The 18377-nt window shown below is 54.7% G+C and overlaps 1 protein-coding gene across 1 annotated transcript in view; it reads left to right on the top strand.

Moving 5' to 3' along the window:
• Window positions 1-4447: 4447 nt before the first annotated feature.
• Window positions 4448-18377, top strand: part of CUNH16orf82 (chromosome unknown C16orf82 homolog) — a 15844-nt gene continuing 1914 nt past the window's right edge. Inside the window, exon 1 of the mRNA XM_019649807.1 lies at window positions 4448-4559. Coding sequence (XP_019505352.1) covers window positions 4448-4559 — 112 coding nt within the window. The remainder of the gene's footprint in view (window positions 4560-18377) is intronic.

The following is an 18377-nucleotide window of genomic DNA, read 5'->3' as shown; positions in this document are numbered from 1 at the left end:
CACACGTTTTTCTCCTTGCAAAAATCAACAAACCGCTACATAAGCCCTAAATTCCTTCAGCCCGTGCTAGTGAGGTCTTCTGCGCACTGCAGCTAGATGCAGTCCTAACTCACATCCCGTGTATGTGGCGAGGGTGGGGTCTAACGCGCCTGGGGCAGTGGCAGTGCCACCGAAGCATGGCAGGGTGGGATGAGATCAGGCTGCTCCGGCTGCCCTGGTCCAGTGTGCCCTCCCACAGGCGTGCGGCCTCTGTGTCTTCCTTGCTCACCGCTGTCTTGCCAGCTATGCCAGCCGGCCTGCCGCCAGGATGAGACCCAGGGGCCTGGAAAAGCCAGGACACACCCCAGGGGCACGCCTCCCTGATCGCTGGCTGCTAGGTTTACTGCCAGAAGACACTGGGCGTCTCCTGCTCATTGCAGTTCAGTCACGTCACAGCAGCCGCAGGGTCTGAATGCAATTTTCTCACTGAGTTATGCTAAATCCTTCAGGAGAGGAGGCGAAATTATTTAAAACCTATAAAAACTAAAGCAACACTCTGCCTCTATATTTTAACTTTCTGATCATTATTTAGAGCTAACCTTCTCTGCCGCTAAATCACAAACCCATTTTGCTGAGTACCAGGCTGCATGGGCCTGAGAGAGAAGCCAGCCAGCGAGCAGAAGGCCGCGGCACTGCCCCTCGGGCTCAGGCAGGAGACAGAAATCCAGGTCGCATTTTGCTCTCAGAAATCACAAGTACCGCAAGGTGACTGGCTGAAGCAGCAGAAAAGTGAATTGTGGCTGCGTTGTTACACACGGTAGAGCAATAGACGAGGGGTGAGGAGAGTCTGTGGAACAGGCGCCAACTGGGCAACTGGGAGTTTATGGGGCAGGCAGGCGAGGACGGTCTCCTGTGCCTGGGATCTCGGGAAGTTATTTATCCCCTCTGAGCCTCGATCCCCCACACAGAAAATGAAAAAAATTATAACTCATCCAACTGGGAGATCAGCACTGTTCCTTACCATTTTTTCAGAGGAGAAAACAAGGCAGAGAGCAGTGCAGTGACTTTCTCTGTAGTCAGAAATGTCAAAGTGGGCACCCGGGCTCTGGCCAGGGGCCCCGAGGAGGGATCAGGGCAGTGGGGGGCCCGAGGCTGAGCCCCACTTACATTGCTGCTCAAGAGAGGCTGGGTCACTCACTCGTAACTTTGTAATCGAATACATACAATAACTTGTATTAATAAGCTTATCAATACACCAGCCTACTTCCTATTCCTTGTTTTTCCAGAACAGGCTCTACTGACCCCCAGAATCGGTAGGGTGCCCCTTTTTGATGCTCTCATAGCACCCTGTCAGTTATTTGTGTGATGAGCTGTTTCATGTGCCACCTCCACTCAGCCCAGTTTCCGAGGGCAGGCACTGGGTCTCTCGCTCACGTCCCCAGCAGCCAACAGGTGCCGGGTATGGAGTCCACATCCGCTCAGCAATGCCCATCAGGGTTCGCTGGCGCCCGGCCCTCCTGACCCCAGCGAGGGCACACAGACTGTCAGCAAACTAGGAAGTGCTGGGTACATCCTGGCTGCTGTGACAGAACACCACACACTGAGGGGCTTAAGCAGCATTTGTTTCTCAAGGTTCTGGAGGCTGGAAGTCCAATATCAAGGTGCTGGCAGCTCTGGGGTCTGGTGAGAGCCCTCTGCCTGGTTTTCAAATGGCCACCTTCTCATTGTGTCCCCACCTGGCCACGAGAGAGTGATGTCGGGTCCCCTCCTCTTCCTACAAGAGCGTTAAGCCACCGTGCACACCCTCTGTGACCTCACCACCTCCCAGAGCCTCACCTCCTAACACCATCACACTGGAGGTTAGGGTTTCAACACAAATTTGGGGAAGACACAAACATTCGGTTTATAACAAATGGCGAAAGTGTGTGGAGTCTATTAGCAGGGGGAGGGGTCAGAGAAGTTCCGTCAATAGGGTGGCCTGACTGAGCAGGTGGGTGGGAGGCTCACGGAAATATCTGCAGAAAGAGCTTTTCAGGCAGAGGAAACAGCGAGTGCAAAGGACTTGAGAGTGTTCAAGGTCAGTGTTGCTGGAATTGGGGGTCTGGTTCAAGGAGCGGAGGACATGAGGCCACTAGACAGGCAGACAATAGATGAATGCTTCTGTGGCACAGCAGAAAGGAGACAGACAGCAGCTGTGTTCCTCTCCACATTCACAGACTGCACAACCCAGGGTGGGCTGGCATTGGCACACTGATGTGCTCTGAGCAATTAATACAAAATCTCAGCCTCTGGCCTGAAGAAGGGGAGGGGAGGCCCCAGTCCCCCCATGTCCGAAGGACTGCCACAGAGCAGATGGGTTGAGTTGGGCGTGGGCTCACTGCAGTGGGCAGGCTGGGACGAGTGGGTCGCTCTTACATGACAGTCCCACCTCGTCCCATCTCTGCACACTCCCTCTTGTCCTGTTCATTCCTTAAATAGAACACGCATGTCCCCCTCAGGGCCTTTGCACTTACTGTTCCCTCTGCCTGAAAAGCTCTCTTCCAAACGTCCGGGAGGTCAGGGTCGACCTTACTCTGGCCTGGCTACTGACAGCCACAGGGAGATCGAAGCCCCAAACACGGCTTTGCGGTCTGCTTACGGTGCCTGGTTCTGCTCAGGGCAAAGTGGACGGCCCTCGGGCTGACATCCTTGACTCCAAGGGGAGGCGCCAGGCACTGACCTACTCATCCCGGAGACCAAAACTGGCCGACAGCCACACCCAGAAACAGCCAGCCCTCCTCACTCACAGCACCACCTTCTCCAGACAACGCCGGCACATGGCACTCACTGAAGGCCCCACTCCGACCTGCCCAGCCAGAATCTGCAGGTTACACAAGATCCCCAGGTGAGTTTGTGCTCCCATGACAAGCAGCTGTGCCCTGGGGACTTGTGCCACGTGTGACAAGTGATGACTGCAGCCTCCTGTGAAATTGTACAAGATGGGCCAACCCAAATGTCGGTCAGCTGGGGACTGGCTACACCAGCTGTGGTGCGTGCACCCAGTGGAGGCCTGGGTGTGTTGGTGTGAATGACGTGCAAGGTACACACTGTGAAGAAAGGAAAGGAACCAGGAGCGTGTGGTGGGACCACAGACACATCGAGTGACGTGTCTGCAGCCTTCCGTGGGAACCAGCAACCTGGGGAGTCCGCTGGAGGGAAAATGGGTGCTGACTACAGCGGTGTGATGCAGACTCACGCTTCTGAGCCTTTGGCGCACGTCCCCGTATCAACCAACCGGCCGGGCTTGCTGCAGGCTACAAGCTGCACCTGGGTGGCCGGCTGCCTGTGCGCCCAGCTCTGTCTCCATTTCCCGGTACAGCCGAAGAGAACAAGGAACAGGCGGACATGCAGTTACTCCTGAGACCTACACTCAGACGGGCACGCTGTCACCGCCAAAAGCAAGTCCCAAGGTCAAAGGGCAAAGACACAGCCTCCATCTCTGCAAGGAGCTTCAAAGGCACCTGGCAAAGGGCACGGATGGAGGGAATGGGGCCAGGACATGGACCCACCGAAGCTGCCCCAGGGATAATGCATCTGCCTAGAAACACACGGTATTTAATGGTAAAAAAATAACATGTAGGCATGTTATCTTTTTACAGTGGGAGGAGCCTGTGGAGAGCAGGGGCTGCACACCAACAACTGCTCCTGGGCACGCAGGAGGGGACGGTGCCAAGCCCACTGGGGGCTCACCTCAGCTACCCTGACAGGACGAGACGGTGAGAACGGGCACAGCGCAGGCACGCCACACTGCACACAGAAGAGACCGACACTCAGACGGAGTGGCCTTCTGACAGTGTGGAGCAGACATGTGACTTTCCTGCTCAAACCCTCACGGCTTCCCACTGTGCGTGGACAAAGGCCCAAGTCCTCCCATGGCCTTCGGGGCCCAGCTGGACCCACCCCACCCCCGGGGTCTCTTGTCCCGCACTGTCCCTCACTGGCTGGGCCCCAGTCACCTCCCTTACACCATCCCAGCTCTTCTCAAGACTGGCCTTGTGTCACCTTGGCGGTCACAGACCCTGACACAGCCTTCCCAAGAGCGGGCACACACGCACCAACCAGACACACCTACGCACTTCTCTGTCCCCCAGTCTTTCCAGCACCGGATTTATTATGCCCCCTCCATCCAGACGCCAGCTCCACGGGGCCAAGGACTGTGCTCCATTCATCACTGGGCAGCACCTCGAACACAGTAGGTGCTCAATTAGAAACATAAATAAGTACAAACGAACGAAAGGAGGCAGGACGTTGGATGACGTTTTCTCCTGGTAACTTCTGCTACCTCTGATGAGCAGGCGGTGAGGTCATTCCCTAGGAGGCAGGGAGGAAACAGTGGGGTAGGGGTTGACAGGGAGGTGACACCTCTGATGAGGAATGGGAGAGTGACGAGCTGATTAGGGTTTTTAGGGCACAGCTCAGGCTAGGGACCATGAACGGTGGCAGCGGCCTTCTGAGAGCTTCGGTGGGGTTCCCTGGCTGCCTGCATGGTGGCAGCAAATCAGAGGGCACGCTGGAGGGCCGTGGCTGGCGCGTCCAGCAGGGTGCGTGGTGGCTCGGCTGCTGCCACACCCCAGGTCCTCCTCGCCTCCCTTCAGCTGTGCCCCTGGGCCCTGTCCTCCCACCATCTTGCGGACGGAGCACCAGACTTGCCTTGACCAGGCGGATGCAGCGGAATGTCGTGCCCGTCTGCTCTGCCCAGAGGACGCATCAGGCTCACAGAGGCCAGCCCAGGTCACTCAGCCCCCATGGCCCACCGGCTGACTGGAGGCGCGTGAGCCACCAAGCCAGCTCAGGCAGCCAAGCCTCCCAACCGGGCAGGCACTGGTCAGCCCAGGTCAGCCTGACTGCAGAGCCCAGGCTGCTTCACCACACAGGCTCCTGAGAGAGGTCCACAGAGTGGGCCACGCCAGCCTTGTCCCCTGTCCATGCCACCGCCTGGCGCCAGCCCCCTTGCTCCCTGCCCTAGGTGGCCTGCTTAGTGTTCAGCCCGCTCAACTAGCCCTTTGTTTGAAATCCCTTCAGTAGATGAAACCTGGCAGTTACCCCTGCACACAGCTCTAAGTACACACACTGGCCAATCTTTGCAGGTTTAATCGTCTGTAAAATCACTCTGTGTGCGACCCTGCGTGGACCTCCAGGACCTGAGTGTTTCTTAGCTGGTGCTGGTCCCTGGCTGGGACCAACCGGGTGCCACCAGCTCCAGAGCCAACTGGTGCATCACAAAACAAGGCCACCGGCCAGACTGTGAGCGGGCGGCAACCCGTCGGGGTCTCAGTTCCCTCACCTGTGAACGGGGATGATCACAGCACCTGTCGGAAGGCTGGGAAATTAAATCAAACAGTGCAGCAAAGTCTCAGTGCCATGCTTGGCACACACACCATGTGGCGGCCAGTATTTTGAGATCTTAACCCATGTTTCTTCCCTGAATTTCCTGGGACCCTTTTTCTCCCTTCCCTACCCCAGCCCTGCTATCTAGTCATACACTATTGACTCAAGGGACCAAAGGAAGAAATGAGTTGCCAGAAACGGGCTTTACAGCTTCGAAACACTAAGTCCTGATGAATTTGAGGTATAGAGTTCATGCCATAAGGATCAGGCTGGCAAAAGAGTAAATAAAGAGCTCGCATGTCAGCTAAGCATTGTCCAGCAGGTAACAGAAAACCAACTCAGTGTGCCTAAAACACTAACAGACTTCCTTGGTTTATGACTGACAGGGCCAGAGGGACAGCAGCTTCAGAGGTGGGTGACAGGATCCCAACAATGTCACCCACGATAGTCAGTCCACCGTCCTCCCTGCCTCCCACGGAGGCTGCTCCAGGCCAAGGCTGGACCCCCAGTGGAGACAAGGTGGCTGGGGGGATGTTCCCAGGGGCTTCCTCCCAGAAGGGGTGGGGTTGGGGGGCAGGCATGGGTCTCCAGGTAGCTCCTCCCAGAAACCTCCAGCCAACATTCTCTCTCATCTCATTGGCCCAAAATAAGTCACATGCCCACCCGTGAACCAATTGCTGGAGGAATGGGTTTTGCAAATGGGGCAAATGCAATCAGAGCTCCTCCCTGGAGCTGTGGGTCTCTCCCCGCCAACCACTGAGAGGCTACTGGGAGTGAACAGGAGCTTCTTTGATTAGTGAACCACTCAAGGCGTACGGTTTATGCCACAACGAACAGGCTGAAAAGAGAACAGATGACGAGCTCACTGAAAATTATCTTATTGACACTAAATAAATCACCCCTCTCTGTACAAATTTTCTGGGATTTCTGTGGGACTTCATTCATTCAACAATTGTTTATTGAGATGTTCCTGTGGGGTTCTCATAGACAAGGCAGCTGTCATTCTCTTTCATAATGTGACACCCCAAGGGCAACACAGGTCCCCAGGGAGGGCTGGCCAGCACTGCCATCAGGGGCTGTCACCGCCACGGATGGCCATGGTAAGGACTGTGTGCCAAGCACTGTGCTGAGCATTTCACGTGTGGACTCCTGGGATCCTGGAACAGCCCTCTGATAGCAGGCCCGCTGGCTGGCCCCATTGTACCAATAGTGAAACAGGCACAGAGAGAGGAAAGAACTCTCCCAAAGCACAGCTAACCCGTGAAGACTGGGACCTGCATCCAGGCAGCCTGCTCAGGCCTGGATGCTGAGCTGCCTGTCCGTGAGGTGCCACAGCTCACACGAGACTTGTGGCACTTGGCAAACATGTACAAGCAATCTATAAGGCATTTAAATTCCTCCATTCACATCTTCAACAAGTATTTTTTGAATGCCTGCTTTGCAGCAAACGCTGTATTTAGTGCCGGGGCCTGGCCTCCACCCTGATGAAGTGCCCACTCAGCATATCCTTGCTAGTAGCTCTGAGCCGCCAGTCAGTTAAAAGCTCAGGGCTGTCATGTACAGTTGTACAAGGTGTGCACTGCACCATGAAACCCGCCACACGGGGTGAGTGAGGTCGCGGCCCTCACCCAATCCTGTGTTCTGGCACTTAGCTGAACACTTTCTATACGAAAGCAGCCTTTGACACACCATGCCGCCGTGGGCTAGCAAAGCTGCTCCCACTCCCACCCCATCTTACAAGTCAAGGTTTTAGTTATGTCGGTGGCTTGCTTTCCAGTAGAGCTGCTGGAAACCAAGCCACCTGTCCTTGGTCCCGGCACCCATCCGGTCGAGTGTTCCTGACTTGATCCCGACACTTGCCTGCTGCATTTGCCTCCTGAGAGCTAGCTGGTCCTCGTGCAAGTGCCAGTGGGTGAACTCCATCTTAATGTGTCCAACACTCGCCCAGGAGGCTCAGAGGGCCAGGAACGCCGGCTCTCTGGAGGTGAGGAAGTCCTACCCAGCAACTAGTCAAGGGTCCACCAGCCCAGGAAGTCGCAGCTCTGACGACCTCCTCCTGACCCCACATGGAGTTAAAGCACACAGACCAGCCATTGACACTAGACGCAAGCACTTCCCAGGGACACGTGGCAGGTGCTGGCATCCTCCACGTGTCCCCCTCCCATCCCCGTTACCGTCTTCACGCATGCCAGCTCCCAGAGTGCTTTCACCCCACAGCCAGCAACTGCACCTCTACTGGGGGGCTCCCCCACTCTGCCCGTGTGGGTGCAGAGCCAACAGTGGCTGGGGGTTATACAGCCCCTGCCCCTTGGAAGCCCTTAACTGCTGAGTAAATTTCAGGGAATAAACACTCCATCTGCCTTCCCCAACCTGGCCCAGTGAGCAGGTGTCACCTACACTGTCCCCAGGGGTCCCCTGTGAAACGGAGCCCGGGGCTCACTGCATGGGGTCAACCTTGCCCGGCCTTCTTCCTTCCATCTCACTTCCTCACTCCCCTACTGATGTTCCCTGGGAATGCTTCCTGATAAAAATCTTGCTCACAAAGCTTCAGCAAATGGTCTAATCAGGGAAATGGAGCCAAGGCAGCAAGCCAGGCCACACATGCTGGGTACTCCGGTGCCCAGGCCCCTTCCTGAGACCCCCATAATTTCAGGAGGCCTATGCCAGGGACCACTCGGGGCCAGGCCTGAGCCATTCAGCTCAACCCACTGGCTCTGATTTGGGATCAATGTCTCACATTTTTTTCCAAGCCTCCATGAAAAATGATTTGCAAAGTCCTCTCTCTCCTGCTCTCTGGTTAAACTTGGGCGATGGTGTTCCCAGAGTCGCCGAGATGTTTCTCCAACTGACAGCTTTATGGGGCAATAGCTGTTGATGTTATATGTGTCCTCAGATCGGCAGGTCCTTTTACACTGTGTGTGTCCCCATAAAAATGATTGGTTTTAAGTTGTTATTCTAATACTGCTGTGATTGTAACACTGGAGCCGACAGTCTCCAAAGGAGACGAGTGTGGAAGGCTGATGAACAGGAGCAGGGAGGTTCCACTGGTCCGCATGGCCGGACAAGGCTGGTGGCCACTGTCCAGCAGTGGGCAGGGGCTTAAAACCCATTGTCTTGATGTTATTCTAAAGATCACGATCAATAAGTGAACACATCATAACGACTGGCTAGAACCAGGAGCAGCTCGCTGTGAGCTGGGAAGAAGGGACATGGACAGTGTTGCGGGCCCTGAGCCCCGTCCAGGACTCTGCCTCCTGGGCGAGACAGTGCTGCCCAGAGCCCCCCAGGGGAACGGGAAGGGACGTCTCTGGAGGCAGCTCATCACCCTGTAATGACGGGTGCCGTGGGGTACCCCATCCAACCTTGACTGCCTATACCCTGGAGACTCCCCAGGCCGAGGACGTTGGTGGCATTTGCCAGAGGACTGAAATCAAGGGGCTGGGGGCTCCTGGGCCCACCCCTCCCAGGGCTGGATGTGAAGAAACTAGCGCGGGGTGGACGAAGAACTGATCATACACTGAGAGCCTTCACATTACTAAGTGACCAGGGGAATCCCACCATGAGCTTCCCCTCCTGAGACCACCTCCTTAATGGGTCAGCTGTGATTTTTAAGCAATACTGTGGGGAGCAGCAGAAGAAAATAAGGTCTTGGAGTAAGTCAGCCATGGGCCAAATCATGTCGGGTCCTGTGACCCATGGTAAGAAGCTGGGGTTTTATTCTCGGCACCGTGGCAAGCCATCAGAGGGTCAGCGAAGGAGCAGCCTGAAATGGCCGCTTTTAAGGCTCCCTCTTTCTGTTGGATAGTAAACAAACTGTAGGGCAAAGGTGGGATCAGGGAGACTAGTTAGAAGGTGACTGCTGTGGTCCCCGTGAAGCAAGGGTGGGAGAGGGGTGGGCCCCCCCAAAAGATGCTGAGCAGACAAGCCCTCTCTCCACTAATGTCTTCTGTCGGTGGACCTGTGAGCAGCTGCCTCCCCTAAGTCAGTGGCCTAAAGCAGTCGCTTCTCACGAGTGACCGCAGGGCTGCAGGGTCCTCAGGCTTCTGGGCTCCCTGAGTGTCAGGCTGAGGCCCAGACTTAAGGGGCTGTAACCATCAGGGAGACGTGTTTCCCTGGCAAACTGGAAGCCCTCAGAGTGGTAAGCAGAAACATGTGCCACCTCTGAAGAGCCAGGATCTGAACCCGGAAGAAGCCACTCCAGAACCTGGCATCCTCACCAGCCACACTCATGTGCCTCCCCAAACCTAACGCACACTGTTGGGACAGGACCCACCCAAGGGGCCCAGAGTCTACAGGCTGAAGCCTGGGAAGCTAGAAAACAGCCTGGGTCTCAGCTGGGTGAGTTGAAGCAAATTACTTCCCAGTTTCCTCAGTTTCCTCATCTGGGGAGTGGAGATGCTGACAATTTCCTTACAGGAATGTGAAGATTACAAGTAATTTACACTGTGTGCCTGGCACATGGGGAGCTCTCAACAGTGAGCAGCTAGTGTCACTAAAGCCAGAACTGGGAGACAGAGTGACCCACAGGCAACATTCGCCAAGGATGCACAGGTCCCTCTCCAGGACAGCCAAGCCTGTCAACTCCGTCCCTCCACCTCTTCCAAAGAATCACAGCTGCTCCACAGCCAGAGATGGTTGTGTCAACATCTGCAGTTCATTTTCTGAGTTCCTTCATCTGTTATGTTGACAGGGGAACAGCCTGCAGAGTGTTTCAAGTCCATTTGGCAAATGCAATTAATTTCTTCAACATTAAATTGTCTTTTCCTAATTGTCCATACGGACACCAAGGCAGAGGGAGAAAGGGACAGAATGAAAAGGCTATTAATGTCACTTCTTTGCCAGTGATGGGCTGTTCTGAGGGTGGGCTCACAGCTGTCCAGTCACTGCACAGGAAACCAGGCTAGGGCCCACTGACACACCCCTCACCACGTGGGTGTGCCACCGTGGTGGTGGTGGGACACAGCAGCTCACCTGCCAGGGTTCTCAGAGTCTCTCCCTGTACTGCGAGGGACAGTCAGGTTCTAGGGCTGTCGCCTCACCAGTGGACAGAGCTGGAATGAGACCTGCTGACCTGGGCTGAGTATCAGGTGTGCCTTGAAGAGGCCATGACAGCTTACTCCACAGGACCCTCCGCTCTCCCGACCCTGGTCTGACCCACCCAGCCATGCGTCTTTCTGAGCTTCCTCTAGGTTCCCTTTCTGCCACCTCCCTGGCCATTCCTTGACCTTCTCAACATAGCTACTGAACCACTCATGGTCCCAAAAGTAGCAAGCCTGGCCCAACCAATAAACCTCCTTAAAAATGGCCCCTTTGGCCACTGCCACGTTGTATGACATGACACTGACCAGCACACCCATCAGCCAACCGAAGTGGGTCGCTCCAATTGTGTGCGTGCATCTGGACTCCTGAGTGCCAAAGACGGACCTCCCACTCCCACTGGCTGAAGCAAATTGGGAATGCATGCATGTGTAAACCAAACTCTAGGAGGGAGGGGCTTCAGGCTTAGCTGGAACTAGTGCTCAAAAAATGTCCCTGAGACTCTGCTCCCATCAGTGGCACAGGGGACATCCAGAAGTCCTAGGCTAACACCCTACCACCTATACAACTCAGCACAAAGAAAATGCGTCTCTCCCAAAAGTTCTAGCAAAAGCCCCTAGGTGAGGACCTTAGCGAGTCACCGTGCCAGGGGCGAGAGTGTGCGGACTGGCCCTGCCTGGGTCACGGTCCATTCCTGGAGCTGGGGATGCAGACAGAAGGGAAGAGGTCTGCTTCAAGCACAAAGCCTCAGTGGTAGCAGACAGGGGAGACCGTCCCCAAAGCAGAAGCAAAGCAAGGGGCTACAACTACAAAAGGCTGGACAGACGCTGCACAGAGCCCAACAGACACTGCCAACCTCTCCGGGGTCAGGAGTGGACACGTACAAATGTGGGCTTGTCCCATGGACGGAGACACAGGGTAGGGATCTGCAGGACAGAGACGTGTGCAGAGAGCATGACAATGAAACAGCGCAGAGGGAGGGACAAGCAGCAAAGCTCTTCCAGATCACCCGGCACTGCCAACTCCCAGGCCCTTTGTGGGGCCCCGTTCTGGCCGCACCCCCTTAATTCCAGGACGCAAGGGACTGTCCAGCATGTGTTCCCTACAGGGAGCAACAGTCCCATTTCCCTTTGTGGAACCACTGCCTCCCTCCTCTTCCACTTTATGGGGTCCGTGGAGGCTGCCTTGCTCCTCCCCATCAAGCCCAGTGGGGACATCGCACCCAGGCCTGGCCACCCAGCTCGTCCCATGCACCCCCTGCCTGCAGCTGGTTCAGAGACAAGCATGTGAGCAAAGCCTGGACCTGCGCTGGAACCTCAGGGACAAGACCATCTTTTCACACAGGGCCCCAAAATTAGAGCTGGTGTGCCCCCAGAGCTGCTGGAAAACATAGCAGGGCCTAAGGAAAAGTCAACCCAGAGGGAAGCAGCGGTGACAGACAGAGACCTACTCTGAAGGCACTTTTGAGCATCGAGACCCAGCTGTGCCTGAAGGCAGACTCTACCCCAGAGCTTTGGGCTATGCAAAGCAGTAAGCACCCTTTTTTTGCTTAAGAAAGTTAAAGTCGGGGTTTCTGTCCCTTGTAATCCATAGCCCTGAGTAATAGACTCTCCCGCAAGCCATTTTCCTGCTTTCAGTTCCTGCTGTTTACTGCGCAGATACCCCAGCTGCTCAGTGCTTGCTCCTCACTCACTCAGCTCCTCCCACCGTAGCTCCATTTTGCACCCAGACAACCCAGCCCCTTTCTGTAGTTGCTCTTAGTTCTGTCCTGTCCAGTCCTGACTCCACCCCGTGGTCATGGGCCCTTGTCACCCATTATTCTGCAGCCACCCCCAGCTCTTCTCCGGAGGCACAGCTACATTTGTGGACCATGCAGCCGATGGCTCCAGGCCACGAGGATCCCAGGGACCCCTTCCAGCTGCTGTGTAACTCATCCCCATGGGCCTCCTTGCCCATCCTAGGAATCCGGGGCCAACCTCTGCTCGCGTCCTGGCTCAGGCCTGCTCCTGGGACATCAGGCAGCAGGAGCGGACACTTCCAGAAACAGAACACCCACTTGACTTGGTGCCAGTCTGCAAACACGTGCCAACTCACCCCAGGCCACAGGTGTGTTTTGTTTGGCTTGAAGGGTGCTTAGATATTTGAATAACTCACCAACATTTAAATGTCAGAAATCTCACATCAAAATCTCTTTCAACAACCGAAAGGTCTGGCTTCGCAGAGCCAGGCAGCAGCAGCCCCTTCTGACCACCGTGGGCTCCTATTTGACAGTCGTTACCCCCACCCACCTCCCCCCACCTCCAATCCGGCCCCTCAAACATTTGGGTGTGGATTTCCACTGGTGTAACAACCAATTCCAGAAAGGAAGAAATACAACTACCCCTATTCACAGATGATGTAGTTATCTATACAAAAAAATCCAAGGAATACACACACACACATTCACACACACACATGCAGTCTCACACACACTCACACACACTCACACACACTCACACCCACACACACTCACACATATACTCACACACTCACACTCATACACACACACTCACACACACTCACGTTCTCACACACACATACACTCACCCACTCACACTCATTCACACACACTCCTAGAACTGGTTTCCACAGGGTCGTGGGGTACCAGATCATTGCACAAAGATGACTTGTACTTCTACACACTAGCAAAAAGTAAGTACAAACTGAGATTAAATACCACTTACTGCTGTTCAGGAAAAAGAAATACCCGGGAACAACCCAGCAACATATCCCAGGGGTGGTACGCCGAAGACTATTACAGGTGCTGATGAAGGAAGTCACGGAAGATCTGAACCAAGGGGGCGGCACGCGCACTCGTGGGCTGGAAGACCTGGCGTGTGCAGACACTGATTCTCCCCAAAGTGGCACCAGGTTCTGTGCAAATCCCATCAGATCCCAGCAAGACGTCTTCTGTAGATATGGGCACGCTTGTTCTAAAATGTATATGGAAATGCAAAGGAACCAGAATTTGAAAAAGGAGAACAAAGTGGGAGGAATCATAGCACCCACTTTTTAGACTCACTGAAGAGCTAGAGTAATCAAGACACTGTGTCACTGGCAGGAGGACAGACACATCACCCGTGGAACAGAACCCAGCAACAGCCACACACAGTGTGGCCACTGATTATTGACAAAGGTGCACAACAACTCAGTGGAAGAGAGACACTTCTCTCAACAAACGGTGCTGGGGGTCTGGGTGGACATCGCTGAAAAAAGACAAATTCTGTGGGCAGTTTTGTTCATGCTCCACCCCAGGGCACTTAGAACAGCAACAGGCACATAGTGCTTGATATCTATCAGATGACAAGTGGTTAGAAAAGCTACCATTGTTAGCGCTGTGTCCAGGGACAGCTGTGCAGTCATCCTGTGTGACGGACACCTGAGGCACACAGAGGTCAGCCTCTTCAGCCAATACCCCATAGCACAAATGAGGTGCAGCCAACGCAGGATGTACACGCTCCAACTGATCCCTTTCTACCCCTTTCTGCTGAAAGTTCAGAGACTCCATGAATTTTCAAGGCCCCTGGGCCCGCATGAGACAGAGCCCACTCTTGAGCAGGAACCATGGGACCCCAGGACATCGGCCACCACTCTCCAAAGCCTTTCTGAGTGTGGCTCCCCAGGCTGGCTCACACACTCATCAATTTGCTTTCCTCATCTCCCAACAGAAAGAGGCCTCTCCTCTCCCAGTCAATGCCAATGCACAGAGCAGGTGCTCAATAAATGTTTGTTGAGTGAATTAATAAACATAAGACACAAGAGAGAAGCACCCACCCCATCCTCACTTTTAGAGGAGAGCTCTGGGGAGCAGAGACCAATCAAATTGAACTGCCTACAGTTTAGCTAAAATGGAATTTGCCAAAGATGTTCTGAAAAATGGATTTAATTAGACCCGTTAATAGCGGAGTCATTGGTGGCTAAGATTTAAAGCTGAGGCTGGAAAACGTATCGATAATTTTACCATGTCAAATTATATAGGAGGTTATTTCTCTCTCCCGCCTTAATGATAAGAATGCATCTCGATGAAATGGCAGCTTTGGAGGGAAATAAAGACAAAGGTAGAGGCAAGACCTGCTATTTCATTGAAGTGGAGCATCAGCGGTGTGACAGCAGAGCTTGGCTGGCCCAGCCCAGGGCTTGGCGGGGGAGAAGGGGACAGTGTCATTGCACAGCCAGACCTCACTGCACTAATGACTGTCAGTACAACCCGATGTGCCTTTTAATTGCAAGAAACACCCAGGAGAGGGACCCACGCTTGGTCTCTGCTAAAAGGATGAACTTCTGCTCAGGTTCTAGAGCCCGGCATCTTTCTTGCATCCCTCCCGTTCTCCCATTAGTCACCTGTAGAGGTCTGAGCTCTAATGGGATCCCCAATCAGGTCCTGGAAGGGAGTTGCCCTTATTCTGTAGCTCACATTATCATAAATGTTCAGCCATCCCCAAATTCCAGAACCAAGTAACAGAAGCTCAGTTTGGGGCTCCAGCTCCCTCAGATGCAAAGAGCCCAGAACACCCACTGGAAAACAGTCTCTTCTCTGGGGACTCAGACAATGAGGATCAATTATATTTTAACACAATATTAAAAAACAGAAACTAATGCAAAAATGTCTACGATGAACAAAATATCAACATTTCACCTACAAACAGGATCTAAGCCTGTGCCTAGAGGACCTGCCTCACCTGCCCGGCCCCAGTCCCAGCCCCGGGGACACAGAGTGAACTGGTCAGACCTGCCCTCACTCGCTCAGGCAGGGGGGGACAAGCTGTGAGCAAAGTCACCGAGTCTAACACACAGGGCTGCTGATGGGTGCCACGGACAGAAATAAAGCAGAGAATGGAGCGATTCCACCAGACACCCCTCGAACGCCTCCCTGCGCAGGCTCTCCGCTACCTGCTGCACAGACCCCAGATCCCGGCACCACCACCCACTTGCGTGGGGCCTGAAGGGCCAGCCTCTTGCTTCCCAGGCTTCGTTCTTGCATTCTGTCACCGGAGGAATGGAAAAGCAAAAGTTCCCAATAACAAACACGACATTTGTGAGCACCCGCTGCGTGGGAGCCCCTTACACGGCTCATTACGTGCACCCCTCATTTACCGCCCCCCGACGCACTCCAGTGACACGGTGTTTCTATGGCGCGGGAAGCCGGCCCGGGGACAGGGAGGCTTGGAGGAGCTTCAGGCCAAGCTGTGCACATCAAACTGAAGCAGGTTGCTGGGTCTTTCCTGTTGTCCACATCTGCAAAATGGGGACACTCACATGGCACCCTCTTCCCAGGCCCCCATGTGGGTGCACCCCCACCGGCGGTTTGGGTCTTCAGGGCGAGGGGCAGACGCGGCCTCTTTTGCGGGTCACAGAGGCCCAGTGGCTTATTCAACGGTGGGAAGAATGAAACACGTGAACTGTATTCCTCGACCACTAAACGTGGGCCACGCCTCTGGGCGGCTTCCAAGAGCCTGACGATAGGCCCCAACAGGGCTTCGTGTCCCCTCTGTGAACGCGGAGGAATCATTCAAGAACAAGGCCACTCACCGTCAGTGGGGGATTCAGGCCCACTCCGTGCTGATGGGACACACCAGGGACCACATGGCAGGCACCCGGGGCCACGTGGGGACTGAGTGACCATTAACTGCCCCCTGGTAGTGTTTTCTGCCCCAGACATTCTGGGGAGCTGACCACCTGCACCCCAAAAGCTGAGGGAAGTTGAAGCATTGCCTCCTGTATGGAGAAACCGAGGCTCCCGAGTCCAGGACGCTAAAGCCGACACACATGCAGCACTCCCCCCACCCCTCCCGCCACACTCCCACCCTGTCCCTTGGAGCATCCAGCTCTTGCACACTTTGGCCCTGCCCTTCGGTGACACATGTGGCTTCTCCCTCATGCTCACCACTGGCTTCGCAGCCCCGGCAGTGCGTCCCGTCTGGGAGAACCCGTCCCAATCTGCAGGCCTGTCATTCCCGGTCCCCTCAGAGTCAGGCCACACTGGGAGTCAGAAGACCAGGCAGCTGTAGGAAGTGTCTTTCCACTCACTGAGTCTCATCTCCCTCATCTGAAATTTGCGACTTAATGAGCGAGGGCTGCTCTCCAAAGGTTCCTCTGTCCTGACACCTGCTCCACCACCACAATCCCGTCCAACATGCATTTAACATCCTCCCCGCTTTATGATTGAGCCCCTGGGTAAGACGTGACTCTGCTCTCTCATTTGATCCCCCCCAAAATTACATTGACGACAACAGGCTTGACATCTAAACAGAATAACAGCAATCAAAGCTGCTGAACTTCCCGCGTCCCTCCTAGGTCTGTGTGCCTTGCATTGACTCATGCAGCAACACTGGAGGCTCTTCCAGGCAAGGACTAGAACCCAAGAGGCAGCCTAGTGCCTGCCTGGTCACCGTGAGGAAGGAACCCATGCAGAAAACACCTCCCCACTTTTCCCGACTGCTGGGGCTGCCGTGGCTCTGGGCCCGTGAGATCAGGAGGTACTGCTCTCCTGAGGGGCCAAGAAACAGCACCTGGGCAGGGCAGCCTCTGTCCCCACCCCAGCCCGGGCAGGGACAGGGTAAGGGTGCCGCCCTCAGGTGTAAGCAGGAATGAGAAGCAGGGAACCAAAGAGTAGCAGCTCCCAAGGACGCCTCCCGAGAACCCCAGGGACCAAGAACAGACCTTCAGAGGGAGGGTGCTGGGCCAAGTCACAGGCCACTGATCTTGGCACGATGTGTGGAGAGGAAGGCAACTGTTTGCTCTGGACACGCCCCCAGCTGTTCACTGCATTCCTCAGGCCCATAGTGCACAGTGCTGGGGCAGGTGGCCTGGGAGGCCTGGAGTGAGTCCCACTGGGCTCAGCAGGAGTCCCCAGGCCTGTTTTATAGTCATGCAGGGCAGAGCCAGCCTGAGTCCCAGCCTATCTGCCTTGCTCCAGCCAGTGCCCCAAAGCTAGACCTTGTCCCCACCACACCCCTTCCTCTGCCATCACCGCTAAGCCACCGTGCCGTCTCTTCCTTGTCAGTCCCTATGGGGAATGTCAGGCTGTGGGGACAGTGAGTCACACAGCTCTGAGATGCCCCTCTTCACCCAGAAAGATAAAAATTTTGGCATCAAAAGAGATGTCAGCAGAGGGAACAGCCCCAAGCCATGGGAAAGGGGTTCCTAATAAAGACGACAGTGATAACTGTGCTAACAGCGCTGATGGTGCAGCTCGCTGTCCAGTGTGTGCCTCCTTTCCCCCACACCCTGCATCCCAAACAGCCAACCTTCCAGACTAATCAGTCAGGCTCAGCTCTGGGGCCACCCATCTCCCAGCTGTAAGGCAAGAGTTGCATTGAATCTTTGCTTCTTGATCTTTTGAGGATCATGGGCACCCCTGAGAATTTGATGAGAGCTATGCCTCCTTCCTGGGGGCAGGAAGTAAACACACATGTATCTCGTGGAAAATTTTGCGTGCAGTTTCAATGAATTCCCAATGTCCTTAAAACCCATCTATAAGCCCTTAAGGGGGGGTAAGTGAATTTTCCACTCAGTCATCCAATGAACGTCTATTAAATGTCTGCTAATAAGAATACTAGAGGGACCTTCTTGGGGACGCCAGGGAGGGCCAGGTTGGGTGTTCTCATCTACACCTCCACTGACTCAGCCTGCACGCAGAACTGCCTACAGAGAGGCACAGAAAGACGAATGTCCCCAGCACGGCAGTCTCAACACTGCACACATGTTGCAATCACCAGGAGAGCTTTTTGTTGTTGTTGTTGTTGTGTTGTTTTGTTTGTTTAATATGGAACACTTCACGAATTTGTATGTCATCCTTGTGCAGGGGCCATGCTAATCTTCTCTGTAACCAGGAGAGCTTTTTAAAATTCTCGTGCCAATGGGCCGGCAGAGTGGCGCATTGGTTAAGAGCTGGCTTGGGACGCCAGAGGGCCCCGGTTCGGATCCCACATAGGAGGTCCAGTGACACTGCCCTC

The sequence above is a fragment of the Hipposideros armiger genome, unplaced genomic scaffold (assembly GCF_001890085.2).
Source record: "Hipposideros armiger isolate ML-2016 unplaced genomic scaffold, ASM189008v1 scaffold_135, whole genome shotgun sequence".
In the NCBI taxonomy this organism is placed as follows: domain Eukaryota; kingdom Metazoa; phylum Chordata; class Mammalia; order Chiroptera; family Hipposideridae; genus Hipposideros; species Hipposideros armiger.
Note: the sequence above shows the minus strand (reverse complement) of the source record. Positions and strands in the feature narration are given on the sequence as shown.